General features: G+C 44.3%; 2 protein-coding genes across 2 annotated transcripts in view; both read right to left on the reverse strand.

Annotated features, from left to right (window-relative positions):
- Positions 1 to 2,815: 2,815 nt before the first annotated feature.
- LOC120998897 (leucine-rich repeat neuronal protein 4-like) lies at positions 2,816 to 3,909 on the reverse strand. Its single transcript, XM_040429776.1, has one exon. The coding sequence runs from the start codon at positions 3,829 to 3,831 to the stop codon at positions 2,830 to 2,832; it is 1,002 nt and encodes a 333-aa protein (XP_040285710.1). The 5' UTR covers positions 3,832 to 3,909; the 3' UTR covers positions 2,816 to 2,829.
- A 1,532-nt stretch (positions 3,910 to 5,441) lies between these two features.
- The window catches only part of LOC120998896 (leucine-rich repeat neuronal protein 4-like), a 53,418-nt gene continuing 41,716 nt past the window's right edge, over positions 5,442 to 17,143 (reverse strand). The window contains exon 5 of the mRNA XM_040429775.1: positions 5,442 to 6,539. Coding sequence (XP_040285709.1) covers positions 5,456 to 6,539 — 1,084 coding nt within the window. The 3' untranslated portion in view covers positions 5,442 to 5,455. The remainder of the gene's footprint in view (positions 6,540 to 17,143) is intronic.

Genomic DNA, 17,143 nt, shown 5'->3' on the forward strand with positions numbered 1-17,143 from the left:
TACAGGAGCTGCTAGGAAGTCTAAGGGGTTTCTTTTTTCCGGGTCTGATGCCTCAAAAAAGCAGTCCCAATGACGCCAGCCCCCAGTTGAAGGTCGTCTGTCTCTCTTTTCTCATCAGTGGCAGAAGATCTCCAACAGCCCTTGGATAAATTCTATGATAAGGGAGGGCTTAAAACTAAGGTTTCAATGTATTCCAGGAGGGAGATTTGTGATAACAGTTTGTGATTACCGTTCAGATCCCACAAAGCAGTCGAACATCATCTCAGAGGTTTTTTCCCTATTAGAAAAAAAGGTGTTGGTAAAGGTTCCAGAGCAGGAAGTGACAGAGGGATTTTACTCGACCTTTTTCTGGTCAAAAAAACGAATGGCTCGTTTCGAACTATAATAAACTTAAAGTGCTGGAACCGGTATCTGCTGTACAAGAGATTTCGAATGGAATCCATCAGGTCGGCTGTAAACAATCTCTTCCCAGACTGCTTTATGGCCACAGTAGACCTGAGGAAAAAAAACACAATGCAACAGCACTCTGCAAACCAAATAAACTACAATAATGTCATAGTAAAAGAAAATATTCTTGTGCTAATGCTACGCTTATTTAGTAAATTTGAGATACTTGGCAAATACATTTTGTACAAAATTATTTGGGCCCGTCTGTGTGCTGACTAACCCCCTTTTTCTTTACAGTAGACCTGAGGGATGCGTACTATCATGTCCCTATCCATCCCAGCCACCAGAGGTTTCTAAGGGTAGCAGTCCAGCTAGAAGTGGAAGTTCTTCATCTTCAGTTCCAGGCCTTACCCTTTGGGCCAGTCATAAGAAGGTCACTTCTGATATCTATCTAAGAGTTTGGAAGGCCTTTTACAGATTCGCCAATAGACCTGTGGATGTGCTAGATGTTCCTGACATTCCGCTTGTATTAGAGTTTTTACAAGAGGGATGGAAGAAAAAGCTTAGGCCTAGCATTAAGCGCTTTATTTGAGTTTAAGTTAGCCGAACATCCTTGGGTTAAGAGGTTTGTGACAGCTGTATCCAAGTTGTCCCTTGTCTGTAAAAGTAGAGTTCCTCCCTGGGATTTAAATTTGTTCCTCTCAGCTCTCACTTCTGATCCTTTTGAGCCTATTGATAAGATCTCCCCAAAAATGCTCTCCCTTAAAATTGCATTCCTTCTGGCCATTACCTCTGCTAGGAGGGTGAGTGAGATCGCTGCGCTCTCCATTAACCCTCCCTACTTGGTAATCTTGAAGGATCGGTTGGTGATTTCTCCTAATCCTTTTTTGCCAAAGGTCTCTTCCCATTTTCACAGTTCCCAAGAGATAGTGTTACCTTCCTTCTGTGCCTCTCCTAAAAATAAGAAGGAATCGGAATTCCATTGTTTAGATGTTAGGAGGTATATTATGCAATATCTACAGTTCACTCAGCCTAGGAGGTCCTGCTCACGTCTGCTGCTTTCGTTTCAGGGAGCAAAGAAAGGATCTGCGGCTTCTTCTCAGACTATTGCTAGGTGGATTAAGCAGGCTATCTCCTTAGTTACTCTTCTAGGGGGGTTGTTCCGCCCTCGGGATTTGGGGCTCACTCTACTAGATCGGTCTTCACTTCATGGGCAGAGAGATCTTCTGCTTCCATACAGCAGATTTGTAGAGCGGCCACCTGGAGCTCTCCACATACTTTTTTTAGGCACTATAGACTTCAGATACCTTCTAATGAGGGCCTTACCTTTGGCCGTAAGGTGCTTCATGCTGTTGTCCCACCCTAGATAGAGTATCTTGCCTATTCTCCAGGGGTGCTGTCATAGGCAAAAGAGAAATATTGGATTACACTTACCCGTAATCGGTTTTCTTTGGGCCTATGACAGCACCCAAATAATTCCCTCCCCCCCCAAAAAAAAGACAAATATATAATGTTAAGGTTTAAGATGTTATGTTTCTTAGTTCTTGGAAATGGACTGGAGGTAGAGGGGATGGTCCCTCTTTTAAAAGTCAGTTCTAGTTCTGGTTTCCTGTCCTGAGGAGGTGGAGGCAGCCTCTCCAGGGGTGCTGTCATAGGCTCAAAGAAAACCGATTGCCGGTAAGTGTAATCCAATATTTTGTTAATAAAGAGCAATTGTTACTGATCAGGGGGGTATGAACCCACTGCGCCAACTAACTGTTTTGGTGTAGGGCTAAACCATTAAAACCACCGGTAAAGTCTAAACAGTCACTTATACAGATTACATGTTTTTTGGCAGAACTTGACTGTAGGAAATGTGGCTGGATGGCAGAGACACAGGGAAACTGCACCAAAATCGTAGAAGCAGTTTGGACAGTCACAATACTGGAACTGCAGATAAAAATAACACAGAACTGGAGACAGGGCAGACAGACTAGGAGAACTTTAACTGAAATCTGAACTGTGAGATCAGGAGTACACAGGCAGAATGGTAAATGATGAAGAGTCCACACTCACAAGGGACAGCAAGAGGGTGGCAGACACGAACTGCAGACCTAACACCAACTGAGCAAAATGCCTTTTCAGCCCAAAATGAGTAAAATACAGTGCAAAAAAATTGCCCTCAAAATGTGCGTAGCCTTTAAAGAAAAAAGAATCCTATAGTTTGTTTTTGTTTGTTTTTTTACCAGAAATGTAGCAGTGTTTGTTCATGGACTCGTTTGAACGAGGATGTGCTGGAAAAACAGACACAACCGCTATATACTGTAGATGTGGTGCTGTTCCCCCCTACTTTTTGCAGAATGCTATCATTCAGATTGGTTTTCTGAGGACCTGATATCCACACATGATCATATAGGGATTACCAAAGGAGTTGCTCCAGAGAACAGGATTTGTAACAATATTTTAATGATATGATGGGATAGTGCATTGATATTCAAAAGCAGGGTTCTTATAGGACACGAGTCGCGTATCATATTTGCCGACCATGTTATTTTTACAAGCTTTGTATAGACAAGTAGAAAGCACAGCAATGGTGACTAAAAAGAGCCCAGCTAGCGTGCTCACTATGGAAAGTATGAGAATGTAGCTGGGTCTGGTCTCGAATTCAGTACATGAAGTGCTTGATGTGGTGTTTATCGGCACACTATGCCCCTTCTTATTAAAAGCCAACACACAAACCTTATATGTCGTATAGGGCACTAAGTTATATAGCGTGTACTGTCTCATTGTCATGTAAATGTTATCAACCGTTTCACTAGCGCCACTTTTGGGCTGATAAACTAGCTGGTACTTTTCCACTACAGAATTTGGGGAACACCAAAGAATCTGAGCTGAGGTGTCTGTTATCTCAAATACTCCTTGTACATAAGGTGGATCTGGAATGATATTATTGCTCGAAAGACCTGGACACAAACATGGGCTTAGCAGTTGAAGCTCAGAGCAAGGTGTTTGAAGATGTCTGCAATGGTTGTAGTCACATGCAGTCATTTTGGTTTCTACTGTTGTCACAGTCTCTTCTTCTTCATATTCCTCTGGGTAGTCTCTTGGGATGTCCAAGTGTTCCCCATTGGAACTTCCACTTTCTGGAAACTTGTGTTCAGTTAATGTTCTGTCGGTGGCATTAATGGGCAATGTGATTTCTTTAGGTAAGTAATCGCTTTCACTTGTTCCTGGGGTGTTCATACCAGATTGTGTTATGGGGAAGGAAGTTGCTGAGTTATTTTCAGAAACAGTGGCCGTAAAATCCGTAGTGTTTTCTAAGAGAAAATACTTTTGTCCTATTGTAGGTGGTGTTATTGGGGAGGTCAATGAGTCTTCTGTTGTTCCTGGTAGAAAATCGGATTCCGTTACTGCAGTATTGGAGGTCACCGAGTCCTGAGTTTCAATATTGGGCTCAGTCTGCATTAACTTGCATTGCTTGTGTAGCTCAAGTAATGAAATGCTTGATACGTCTCCTTTCAGGTAACTGCAGAAAGTTTCATTTGGTCTAAATGATAAAAAAAACAAGAAGGTGTAGTGTTACCTTCCTTCTGTGCCTCTCCTAAAAATAAGAAGGAATCGGAATTCCATTGTTTAGATGTTAGGAGGTATATTATGCAATATCTACAGTTCACTCAGCCTAGGAGGTCCTGCTCACGTCTGCTGCTTTCGTTTCAGGGAGCAAAGAAAGGATCTGCGGCTTCTTCTCAGACTATTGCTAGGTGGATTAAGCAGGCTATCTCCTTAGTTACTCTTCTAGGGGGGTTGTTCCGCCCTCGGGATTTGGGGCTCACTCTACTAGATCGGTCTTCACTTCATGGGCAGAGAGATCTTCTGCTTCCATACAGCAGATTTGTAGAGCGGCCACCTGGAGCTCTCCACATACTTTTTTTAGGCACTATAGACTTCAGATACCTTCTAATGAGGGCCTTACCTTTGGCCGTAAGGTGCTTCATGCTGTTGTCCCACCCTAGATAGAGTATCTTGCCTATTCTCCAGGGGTGCTGTCATAGGCAAAAGAGAAATATTGGATTACACTTACCCGTAATCGGTTTTCTTTGGGCCTATGACAGCACCCAAATAATTCCCTCCCCCCCCAAAAAAAAGACAAATATATAATGTTAAGGTTTAAGATGTTATGTTTCTTAGTTCTTGGAAATGGACTGGAGGTAGAGGGGATGGTCCCTCTTTTAAAAGTCAGTTCTAGTTCTGGTTTCCTGTCCTGAGGAGGTGGAGGCAGCCTCTCCAGGGGTGCTGTCATAGGCTCAAAGAAAACCGATTGCCGGTAAGTGTAATCCAATATTTTGTTAATAAAGAGCAATTGTTACTGATCAGGGGGGTATGAACCCACTGCGCCAACTAACTGTTTTGGTGTAGGGCTAAACCATTAAAACCACCGGTAAAGTCTAAACAGTCACTTATACAGATTACATGTTTTTTGGCAGAACTTGACTGTAGGAAATGTGGCTGGATGGCAGAGACACAGGGAAACTGCACCAAAATCGTAGAAGCAGTTTGGACAGTCACAATACTGGAACTGCAGATAAAAATAACACAGAACTGGAGACAGGGCAGACAGACTAGGAGAACTTTAACTGAAATCTGAACTGTGAGATCAGGAGTACACAGGCAGAATGGTAAATGATGAAGAGTCCACACTCACAAGGGACAGCAAGAGGGTGGCAGACACGAACTGCAGACCTAACACCAACTGAGCAAAATGCCTTTTCAGCCCAAAATGAGTAAAATACAGTGCAAAAAAATTGCCCTCAAAATGTGCGTAGCCTTTAAAGAAAAAAGAATCCTATAGTTTGTTTTTGTTTGTTTTTTTACCAGAAATGTAGCAGTGTTTGTTCATGGACTCGTTTGAACGAGGATGTGCTGGAAAAACAGACACAACCGCTATATACTGTAGATGTGGTGCTGTTCCCCCCTACTTTTTGCAGAATGCTATCATTCAGATTGGTTTTCTGAGGACCTGATATCCACACATGATCATATAGGGATTACCAAAGGAGTTGCTCCAGAGAACAGGATTTGTAACAATATTTTAATGATATGATGGGATAGTGCATTGATATTCAAAAGCAGGGTTCTTATAGGACACGAGTCGCGTATCATATTTGCCGACCATGTTATTTTTACAAGCTTTGTATAGACAAGTAGAAAGCACAGCAATGGTGACTAAAAAGAGCCCAGCTAGCGTGCTCACTATGGAAAGTATGAGAATGTAGCTGGGTCTGGTCTCGAATTCAGTACATGAAGTGCTTGATGTGGTGTTTATCGGCACACTATGCCCCTTCTTATTAAAAGCCAACACACAAACCTTATATGTCGTATAGGGCACTAAGTTATATAGCGTGTACTGTCTCATTGTCATGTAAATGTTATCAACCGTTTCACTAGCGCCACTTTTGGGCTGATAAACTAGCTGGTACTTTTCCACTACAGAATTTGGGGAACACCAAAGAATCTGAGCTGAGGTGTCTGTTATCTCAAATACTCCTTGTACATAAGGTGGATCTGGAATGATATTATTGCTCGAAAGACCTGGACACAAACATGGGCTTAGCAGTTGAAGCTCAGAGCAAGGTGTTTGAAGATGTCTGCAATGGTTGTAGTCACATGCAGTCATTTTGGTTTCTACTGTTGTCACAGTCTCTTCTTCTTCATATTCCTCTGGGTAGTCTCTTGGGATGTCCAAGTGTTCCCCATTGGAACTTCCACTTTCTGGAAACTTGTGTTCAGTTAATGTTCTGTCGGTGGCATTAATGGGCAATGTGATTTCTTTAGGTAAGTAATCGCTTTCACTTGTTCCTGGGGTGTTCATACCAGATTGTGTTATGGGGAAGGAAGTTGCTGAGTTATTTTCAGAAACAGTGGCCGTAAAATCCGTAGTGTTTTCTAAGAGAAAATACTTTTGTCCTATTGTAGGTGGTGTTATTGGGGAGGTCAATGAGTCTTCTGTTGTTCCTGGTAGAAAATCGGATTCCGTTACTGCAGTATTGGAGGTCACCGAGTCCTGAGTTTCAATATTGGGCTCAGTCTGCATTAACTTGCATTGCTTGTGTAGCTCAAGTAATGAAATGCTTGATACGTCTCCTTTCAGGTAACTGCAGAAAGTTTCATTTGGTCTAAATGATAAAAAAAACAAGAAGGTGTAGATGTGATAAAAAATAAAATAGGATATAGTATAATACATTAATTACTGAAATGTACACCGCCACTAGAGGGAGCATAGAAGCTCACTGCATTCTGTTATACAGTGAACTCAATGACAAGCGGGTAAGCTCCCTCTAGTGGAGGCTGCAGGCAGCCAAGATTTAAACTTTAAATCCATGTATATGTCAGGTATTTGGAGCTCTGTATCAGGTCTGTACCTTGGCCATACCGTATCTTGGCATTCCTCAGATTTTCTACAGAGGCATAAGGAGAATTTGTTTCTGATGGATTAATATATGCTGTAATCCTGTAGAAGATTTGGATAGTCTAAACATGGGCAAGATTTTTAGTGACTGATGCTTGATGATACATTTGGTGCATCTTTACACTGTTATACCACCTATTAGTTGGCTTAGGCTACTTTCACACTGCCAGCAGGAGTTCAGGCAGGCTGTTCTGGCAGAGAAAAGCCTGCTAGGGCTTTCTGGATCTGACATTGCCAAACTGTACCGTAATATAATGGGTTCTGGCAGAGATGTAGCTGCTACCCGGCAAATATGCTGGAATTCGGCCAGACAGATAACGCTGCACACAGTGTTTTTTGTTCGGCTGATTCCCAGCAATGACGGCCGGATGGAACACCCGCCACAGGTGTGAAAGAAGCTTTACTTTGCACCACAATTTTGGCAAACTGTGGGGAGAATATATTATGACTGGCGGATCTTGTGCCAGTCTTAACAGCCTACTTCACTGGCATGCAATGTGCCAGAATTATTAAGAGTTGATGACTCTGGCGCATTGTCGGGAGATCCATATGGCAGAAAGAGCAAGGAAGCTAGGGTAAATTTCTGGTCTAATGTGCGCCAGATATTTTTTGTTAAATGAGTTGGTCATCAGAGGTCCCATCCACTCCTCTCACCCTCAACCTGTTCACATTTTTTAAAAGTGGCAAGGATGGAGGAGGAAGGCAAAAAGTTGCAAATTCTGGTGCAAAGTGATACTTGAGGAAACATTTGCAACTTTTGTATGCCAGAAAACCAAGTTGATAGATTCCCGCTATTTGCGGTCCGCAGCACAGGCACGGCACCCTTACATTCGTGGGCATGAGCCCAGAGTGTGTTTTTACATACTTTTATATGTACTTTCTTTTATTTGGATCTTGATTATTATTTCATTTTATCTTTATCATTTTTTACTTTTATTAAACTTGTCTGCAGACAGATGTGGATGTAATGTGGATGACGCACTTATGGGGGATATCTGTGGATGACGCACTTATGGGGGATATCTGTGGATGACGCACTTATGGGGGATATCTGTGGATGATGCACTTATGGGGGATATCTGTGGATGACGCACTTATGGGGGATATCTGTGGATGACGCACTTATGGGGGATATCTGTGGATGACGCACTTATGGGGGATATCTGTGGATGACACATATATAGCATAAGATGCTATATATGTGTCATCCACAGATATCCCCCATAAGTGCCCTCCACAGATATCCCCCATAAGTGCCTTCTAGTAAGTAAAGTAATGTATTAGTGGGGGGAAGGGAGGAGGCAGGGACATTGCGGCGGGGCCGGTGCAGTGCCCGGCGCTGTGCACACACCGGGGGCAGCTCCTACCTTTCTGCTGCAGGACATTTCGTTCCAAGTCTCCTGAGCGGCGGCCTCTTCACCACTCCACCACTCCTCACATGGCCGGCAGTGGGCAGCCGAACTAGAGCGCCGCTGCCCGCCCTTCTGCTGCTGTGCGCAGCGTGACATCTCTCCCTCCGTCATGCGCCTCCTGCCCCGCCTGCCTGCTTCATTCATAAAGTGGAAGGAGCAGACAGACGGGGCAGGAGGCGCATGATGGACATTTTGCAAGCAGCTTGAGCGGCGCCATATGGCTGCGCGGCCGCCCTCCCGCGCCACTTAGACGTAAGGGAACACTGACTGCAGGGGCCAGGGGGGTCCACAGGCGGCCCGGTCGCAACTGCGACCCCTGTATGTACGCCACTGCGTGGGAGCCCGCACCAAAGAGCCGCATTGAAGGGTCTAAAGAGCCGCTTGTGGCTCGCGAGCCGCACTTTGCCGACCACTGTATTAAGGCATGAGGAAGACTCCTGTTCGTCCTTCCTTTTGGAGGAACAGGTTGTCTCAGTTCTGACATTAGTACCAGGGTCCTATAGGGTGAGTTAGGACATTAGGTATTCCTGTGTATAAACTCACCTACCTCTTGGGTCTGTTCATACTCGTAGTTAGTCAGGACTTTGATTAGGGTTTTAATAGGAGGTGTCCTTCTCCTTTCCCTAGTTTCCAGGTCTTATTCCCTCACCCCTTTCCCTCCTATGTTTGGTGTGGTGTTTTCCTCCCACACCCGAACGTGACAGAATAGGAATTTAAGTGGGTGCTGTAAGTGGCCTTGGCTATTGGAAACAAACACTAAACAGGGATCTGTTTGCAATTTATAAGCTATGCATCATTTAAAACTACTGTTTTGCCTGCAAAAATGGAGCAGAAACAAGCAAGCATTAAAGTTTAAAAACTTTGCATTTAGCCTACAAACTGTTGTGGGATCCATTATCAATTTGATAACAGTATAGATATATTGAGTATGTATGAGCTGTCAGAAGATCAGAGATAAGGGCTAGACATGGAGCCGTCTCTGTTCTCTGATGGATTATTGTAAGGCCACATGCACATGATGGTATTTTGGGTCAGCGTCTAATGCACTTTTTTTTGCAGATCACACACAGACCCATTTATTTCTATAAAACTGCAAAAAATATCTAATCCATGTGCTGTCTGCATCTGTGTGGCCAAAAATATGTTGAAAATAGTAAAGAACTGAAACTAAGTTTTACAGTAGTGGCTGTGAGACGCTGCTGCTCTTCTAACTGTGAGATGGGGAAACAGCTATTATTGTTGAACACTGTTTATGTGGATTGAATTAAATGTTCTGGACTGACGTTATGCTGTTTAGCCACAAGATGTCGCCGTTTCCCAGGCACAGCTACTGACTGGATATATATATTTCCATATTCATGAGAGGTGGAGTTGCCAGGCTGAAGGAGAAAGAGGAAGTCGCCATTTTGAGAGGACACAGAGAGGAGTGAATCCAGTCACATCCAAGCGTGGGATCAACATTGTGCAACCACAGCTACAGTCAAGTTAAGCTGATCGCTGTTCAGGACCCGGATTCTGTCCAGGGGACCAAGGACTTCTGCCAGGAGTGCTGATGAGAGCTGAGGAACAAACTGCTTGCTCTGAGGTACCGCATGTTTGTTGAATAGACTGTTTGTTCGGTTCAGAATCATCGGCGGAGACAGAGCAGACCCGGGTCGGTAAGATTGTGCTCGCATCTCATTGCAATATTGGCGCCTAGAGACTAGACCTGGCCTGTAGTTAGCTAGTTAGGGTCTCTGTTTCCTGTGTCAGGCCAAAAAGTTTTTTTACGGTTCACAATAGGACCCCATGATAAAAAGAGACATTGCACAGTTGAGAACTGATAGACGTCTTACCGTCTCAATCCAGCTCAGCGTGTTCTGCAGGAGTAATAAGCAGGCATGTGCCATAGGACCAGTTACGGGAGGGGGAATATAGTAGTTTATTATAAGATTGTGAACTTTGGTGCTGCACCGCAGGCCAGCCCATATCATACACCCACCTAATCAGTCGTGTCATTTCTAGGGCAATAACAGGTACGGTGAGGCTGCTTTATTTGTGCCGGCCGGTAGGCAAACTAGTGCAATTCTTTCTGCCATACATTGCAGGGCGCCGTGCTGTGCAGCAAAAGGGTTTCGGCCTGTGAACTGAATGTATGGAATCTATTTTATGTTTCCAGAGGTTGGGGTTTGCTTTAGTGTCATATTGCAGTAAAAAGCCTATTTTGCAAAAGCTGGTGTCAGAGTCAGGGCCAGACTGGCCATAGGGCAGACCGGGCATTTGCCCGGTGGGCCGGGCCGAACACAATCAGCCGGGCCGCCGGCTGAGTTTTTTTAATTAATGTGGCAGCAGCCAGGCAGGAGTGGAGATGAGCGCTTCCATTGTGAAATGGAGCCGTACAGAGCGGGACACAGGCCGGAAGAGGCCTGCATCTCATCGCTGACAGCAGCATGGAGGTAAGTATATGAGTCTATTGTTTTTATTATTTAATTTTATACTATACTGTGGCAAGAAGGGGGGTGGGGGCCCTATATACTGGCACAATATAGGGGGGACACTATGCAGAAGAGGGGAAGCACTATGGGGCCCTATATACTGGCACAATATGGGGGGGAGTCGGCACTATGGAGAAGAGGGGAAGCACTATGGGGCCCTATATACTGGCACAATATGGGGGGGACACTATGCAGAAGAGGGGAAGCACTATGGGGCCCTATATACTGGCACAATATGGGGGGGGGTCGGCACTATGGAGAAGAGGGGAAGCATTGTGGGGCCATATATACTGGCACAATATGGGGGGCCTATATACTGGCACAATACGGGGGCACTATGGAGAAGAGGGGAAGCACTATGGGGGCCCTATATACTGGCACATTATGGGGGGGCACTATGGAGAAGAGGGGAAGAAGAACTATGGGGGCATCTACTGGGGGCCCTATATACTGGCACGCATTATAGGTGGGCACTATGGAGAAGTGGGGGACAAGAGCACTATGAGGACATTATATAGGGGCATTTAATACTGGCACCTATTTTGATGCCACTATGGGGAAGGGAGGAGAGGAGCATTATGGGGGTATCTATGTGGGGCAGTCTATAGGGGCATTTTATAGTGCCACATTATGGAGGGCACTATGGAGACGGGGAAGGAGCACTATGGGGGCATCTTCTGGGGGGACTATATAGGAGTATTTTATACTGGCACAAATTATAAGGTCACTATGGGCACCTAAGCTCAACTGGTGGCACTAAGTGTTTTTTGTAGTGGAACACATGAGGGCACTCTGGGGACATTGGCTCTACTGGGGGCACTAAGAGGAGGTATTTCTTTTTTTACTGCCACACAACGGGGCATTTTTTGTACTGGTGCACATTATAAGGGGGGGGGGTTCTACTGTCAAACATTATAAAGAGAATTATTACTATCGGGGCATTATGGTGGGCTTTATTACAGGGGGACTATGGGAGAATTATTACTTGTGGGACACAATTACTGTTGGGGGCACTGTAGGAGCACTATTACTACTAAATGCACTCTGGCAAAGAAATAATTACTATTGTTGGGACTTTGGGAGCACCATTACTTTGGGGGCACCCTGGCACAGCATCAGCTTAGCACAGTTCTTTTTGCAGTATAGTTTTGGGGAGCACAGCTTCTCAGTATTGGGGGTGCATGATGGGATGTTAATTGGAGGATGATGGAAAAGTAGGAAACTAAGATGTCTGTCAAACTCTGCAGAGACGTGAGATGTCTGAAAGAAATTATCACGGTGGTCTGGTCTGAATGGAGAAGATGAAGAAAGAGAACATCTACATCAGATGTTACATTATAGTTAAATATCTGTAATCATCTCACACACAATGTATGTCACACCCATCATCTTGTATGTAATTTATCACTCCCACCATCTCACAATGTATCACTCCCGTCATCTATTTCTCATACACAATATATCACTCCCATCATCTCACAATGTATTACTCCTATCATCTCACACAATCTATTACTCCCATCATCTCACAAATCGGGTCAGATTAACAGTAAAACAGTCCCTAGCAACCAATCACAGCGCTGCTTTTATTTGTCCAAAGCAATTTTATTAGTGAAAACTGAGAGGTTGAGAGATTTAGATGGAGATGGGACAGATGTGGTGAAATGGTCAATAAGAAAAACAGTTATTGTTGCCCATAGATCAATTTCCAAGAGCAGAATACAAAATGAAATCTGCACTGTGATTGGCTGCTACAGGGACCAAAGTCCTCTGGAGTCATATATCCCACCCCTCATCCCAAATTCTATGTGAAAAGAATGAAAAAACATGAAGAAAATTTTAGACAAGAACATGTATGTACATGATATGATATTAAAAAAAGTGTGAGTCCAGTGCATCCAATATGGCCGCTCTCATGCTAAGGCACTTCTTGTGATGTCATCAATAGATGCTTGTCCCCCTGGCCCCCCCTCCTCTGACATGACCTTTTTACTTGTGATGTCATAATGGGGCATGACTCATTTACTTATGACATAATAATCAGGGGGTGTGGTCTAATCCTATAAATTGGGGTCACGCCCTGACAGCAGTGTCAGTATCTCTAGCTGTCTCTCACCATGGGGAAGTCCTGGAAGAAGAGTAGGTTGGTGCCAAAGACGATTCCTGTGGTGAATGCTGTAGAGAAAATGGATGTCGGCCCTCGACAGTATCCCGATGATGTGGATATGAAGTCTGATCACGGTGATGATGAGAAAATGGATGTTGGCCCTCGCCAATATCCAGACGATGTGGAGATGGAGGACCTTCCGAGGAGTACCACCAACATCAGGGCCTTAAGTACCCGGAAGAGAAAGCGGCCAAGCTGTATCATCTGCCGCCGGCTATAACATCTGCCGATAGGCCCTTACTATACCATCTGCCCCTTGGCCACCATATAACATCTGCTGCTTGCCCCCACTTACCATCTGCCGCCTGTGGCCATTTACCATCTGCGGCTTGGGGCCATTTACCATCTGCAGCTTGGGGCCCACTTACCATCTACACCTTTTGGCCCACTTACCATCTACCCCTTGGGGGGATTTACCATCTACCCCTTGGGGCCCACTTGCCATCTACCCCTTGGGGCCCACTTACCATCTACCCCTTGGGGCCCACTTACTATCTAGCCCTTGGGGCCCACTTACCATCTATAGATGGTTTCTGCCATCCAAACCATCTGAAATTCCAGTGAAGACGAGCAGAGCACAACCAGGTCCGGTAAGTTTGGCCGCTTCCCTCCGTCTTCTCCTTGTGTTTTTGTAAACCGTTTTTTTATTTGGGTATTTTCTCTTCTAGGATCCGATTACAAAATAACATCAGGAACCTCTGGTGACAATATTCTGTCCCTGAAAATCTGCCAGAGGTGCGACCTCCGACCTCCTCTCTACAAGTTAGCGGACCTGAATCCAGCCAATGCTGAAGACGGAGCCAGAGCCGCAAAAGAATAATTTAAAACCTAAAACCTTTTACAAATAAAAATAGTGTTTTTTTTTAAAGAAAAAATTGTGTTTTATTTCTTAATTATCAAATTGCATAAATCGTACTCAGCATCTATTTTCTATGGGTATCCTAAGGGTATATTAAGTAGGCTCAGAGCTGGATCCTGAAGAGGTGAGCTACCAATATTTAAAAGCGTTATATTTAAAGTCACACATTTTTGCACACAATCTGCAAGTGCTAAAGTTTGTGACTTTTATTATAGCCGGAAAACTAGTACAAGTCTCAAAATAACTGATCCCCCCAGGTAATACTCCATCCACTAGTTTTATCTCCATTAATTAAGGGTATGTTAATAAACTGTGAGCCCATTACATTCAAGATGGCTGCTCTGATGCTAAGCCATCCTTTGTGATGTCATCATTAGAATCCTGGCATGGTTACACTTTTTGTGACGTCAACATTAGAATCCTGGCACGATAACGCTTCTTTTTTCCTTAGAAACACTATCTGTGATGTCATCGGCTAGAGAGTCTGAGTGTCATAATCAGTGGCATGACTGCGGGGCATAGATAGGGGGTCAGCACCCGTCACCTGAACTGGCCCCCAATCCAGATAATGCCGCACTATGACTACTAGTAATACAGCTAAATAGTGACTGAATATTACCACCGTACTGTTACTAACAGACCACTGTAGGAAGATCAGTATTACCCCCATATATTAATAACATAGTAATATAGTGTGTACGGCTAGGGCTACACTGCGACTTTTTGTAGCGCGACTGATTGATTTTAACTATTGAATGACAGCTGCAGTCCACAAGATTGTATTCAACTGAATGCATTCATTTAGATTGCAGCTGTAGTTCAATAGTTAAAATCAATTAGTCGCGCAACAAAAAGTTGCAGTGTAGCCACAGCCTAAGGCCTCATGCACACGGCCGTTCCATGCATTGGGGACCGCAATTTGAGGTCCCCAAGACATGGGCACTATCCGCGCGACTCCCGAGATGGATTCAGACCCATTCAAATTAATTGGGTCCGTGATCTGTCCACTCCATAAAAACATAGAACAAGTTCTATTTTTATGCGGCGCAGAGGCACGGACAGAAAACCCATAGTGCTTCCATGGGGTTCCGTTACGCACCACACCTTCCGGATTGTGGACCCATTCAAGTGAATGAGTCTGCATCCGTGATGCGGTGAGCACATGGCCGGGGCCCGCATATTGCGGACCTGCTGTTTGTGGGCCGCGATAAAAGGTCACGCCTGGCATCGGCCATGTGCTACATACGTCCATCTGGTTCAGCCTGTTATCCTGCAAGTTGATCCACAGAAAGACAAAAAAAACTACAAGGTGAAAACAAATTTTCTTTATTTTAGGGGGGAAAATTCCTTCCAATCAGGCAATCAGAATAACTCCCTGGATCAACGACCCCCCTCTAGTATCTATAGCCTATAATTTTATTACACTCCAGAAATACATCCAGGCCCCTCCTGAACTCTTTTAGTGACTCCACCATCACCACCTCCTCAGGCAGAGAGTTCCATAGTCTCACTGCTCTTACCGTAAAGAATCCTCTTCTATGTTTGTGTACAAACCTTCTTTCCTTCTCTGGTCCTGGGGATAAATAGATGATGGGAGAGATCTCTGTACTGACCCCTGATATATTTATACATAGTTATTAGATCTCCCCTCAGTCATCTTTTTTAAACTGAATAGCGCTACTTTTACATTAGCATTTTTCCGGATCCGTCATGGATCTGCAAAAACGCTTCCATTACAATAATACAACCGCATGCATCCATCATGAATGGATCCAGTTTATTATGTCTTCTATAGCCATGACTAGGGTTGAGCGAACCCGTGGAAGTTCGGGTTTGCCGTGTTCGGGACCCTAACTTCACCCCAAACCCGGACCTTATTTAAGTCAATGAGGACCCGAACTTCACTTTATTATTTTCCCATGTAGAGCGCGGTGACATCACTGAAGGTCCTTCTATCTTCATTCAGCAGGACCTGCGGTGACGTCACCTGGTGAGCGCGGTGATGTCACCGCAGGTTTTTTTGCAGGTCCTGAAGAAAAGAAGATACCGGCTGCGTGATCAAGTGGATGATGTGAGTTTTTTTTTTTTATAACCCCTCAGTAGACATTTTATTTAGCATTCTGTTTTAAAAATGCTATTATTTTCCGTTATAACCATGTTATAACGGAAAATAATAAAATCACCCGAACACCGAACCCGAACCTCCGTGAAAAAGTCCGGGTTCGGGTCTGGATACTCGAACTCGCAGAGTTCGCTCAACTCTAGCCATGAGGGATCCGTCTTGAACACCATTGAATGTCAATGGGGGATGGATCCGTTTTCTATTGTGTCAGAGAAAACGGATCCGTCCCCATTGACTTGCATTGTGTGTCATGATCTATCTCGCTCCACACCACATGGCGGACAGAAAAACGCTGCAGGCAGTGTTTTGGTGTCCGCCTCTAGAGTGGAATGGTGACTGAACGGAGGCGAACTGATGCATTCTGAGCAGATCCTTTTCCATGCAGAATGCATTAGGGCAAAACTGATCCGATTTGGATCGCTTCTGAGAGCCCATGACGGATCTCACAAACGGAAAGCTGTCCACTAAAATTCCTAAGTCCTTTTCCATGTCAGTGTTAGGCCTAGTTCACACGACCGTATGGCTTTTATTGTTTTTGCGGTCCGTTTTTCACGGATCCGTTGTTCCGTTTTTGAGTTCCGTTGTGTTTCCGTTTCCTTTCCGTTTTTCTGTTCCGTTTTTACGTATGGCATATACAGTATACAGTAATTACATAGAAAAAATTGTGCTGGCCATAACATTTTCAATAGATGGCTCCGAAAAAACGGAACGGAAACGGAAGACATACGGATGCATTTCCGTATGTGTTCCATTTTTTTTGCGGACCTATTGACTTGAATGGAGCCACGACCCGTGATTTACGGCCAAATATAGGACAAGCTCTATCTTTCAACGGAACGGAAATACGGAAACGGAATGCATACGGAACACATTCCGTTTTTTTTGCGGAACCATTGAAATGAATGGTTCCGTATACGGACCGTATACGGAACACAAAAAAACGGCCCGTACACCCGCAAAAAAAACGTTCATGTGAACTAGGCCTTACCCAGTGTTTTATCATTTAGTATGTACGGGTGACTTGCATTATTCCTTTCCATGTGCATAACCTTACATTTGTCTGTGTTAAACCTCATCTGCCACTTCTCTGCCCAATAGTCCAAACTATCCAGATCCATCTGTAGCAGTATACTGTCCTCTGTAGTATATATACAGTATACTGTCCTATGTAGTACATATATATACAGTATACTGTCATCTGTAGTATAAAATACAGTATACCGTCCTCTGTGATATATTTACAGTATATACAGTAAACTGTCCTCTGTATTATGCAT

Source organism: Bufo bufo, chromosome 4 (assembly GCF_905171765.1).
Source record: "Bufo bufo chromosome 4, aBufBuf1.1, whole genome shotgun sequence".
Classification (NCBI taxonomy): Eukaryota; Metazoa; Chordata; class Amphibia; order Anura; family Bufonidae; genus Bufo; species Bufo bufo.

Bases quoted from the DNA above. Each gene is read 5' to 3' on its own strand.
- LOC120998897 (XM_040429776.1), bottom strand. From the start codon at position 3,831: ATGCAGACTGAGCCCAATATTGAAACTCAGGACTCGGTGACCTCCAAT.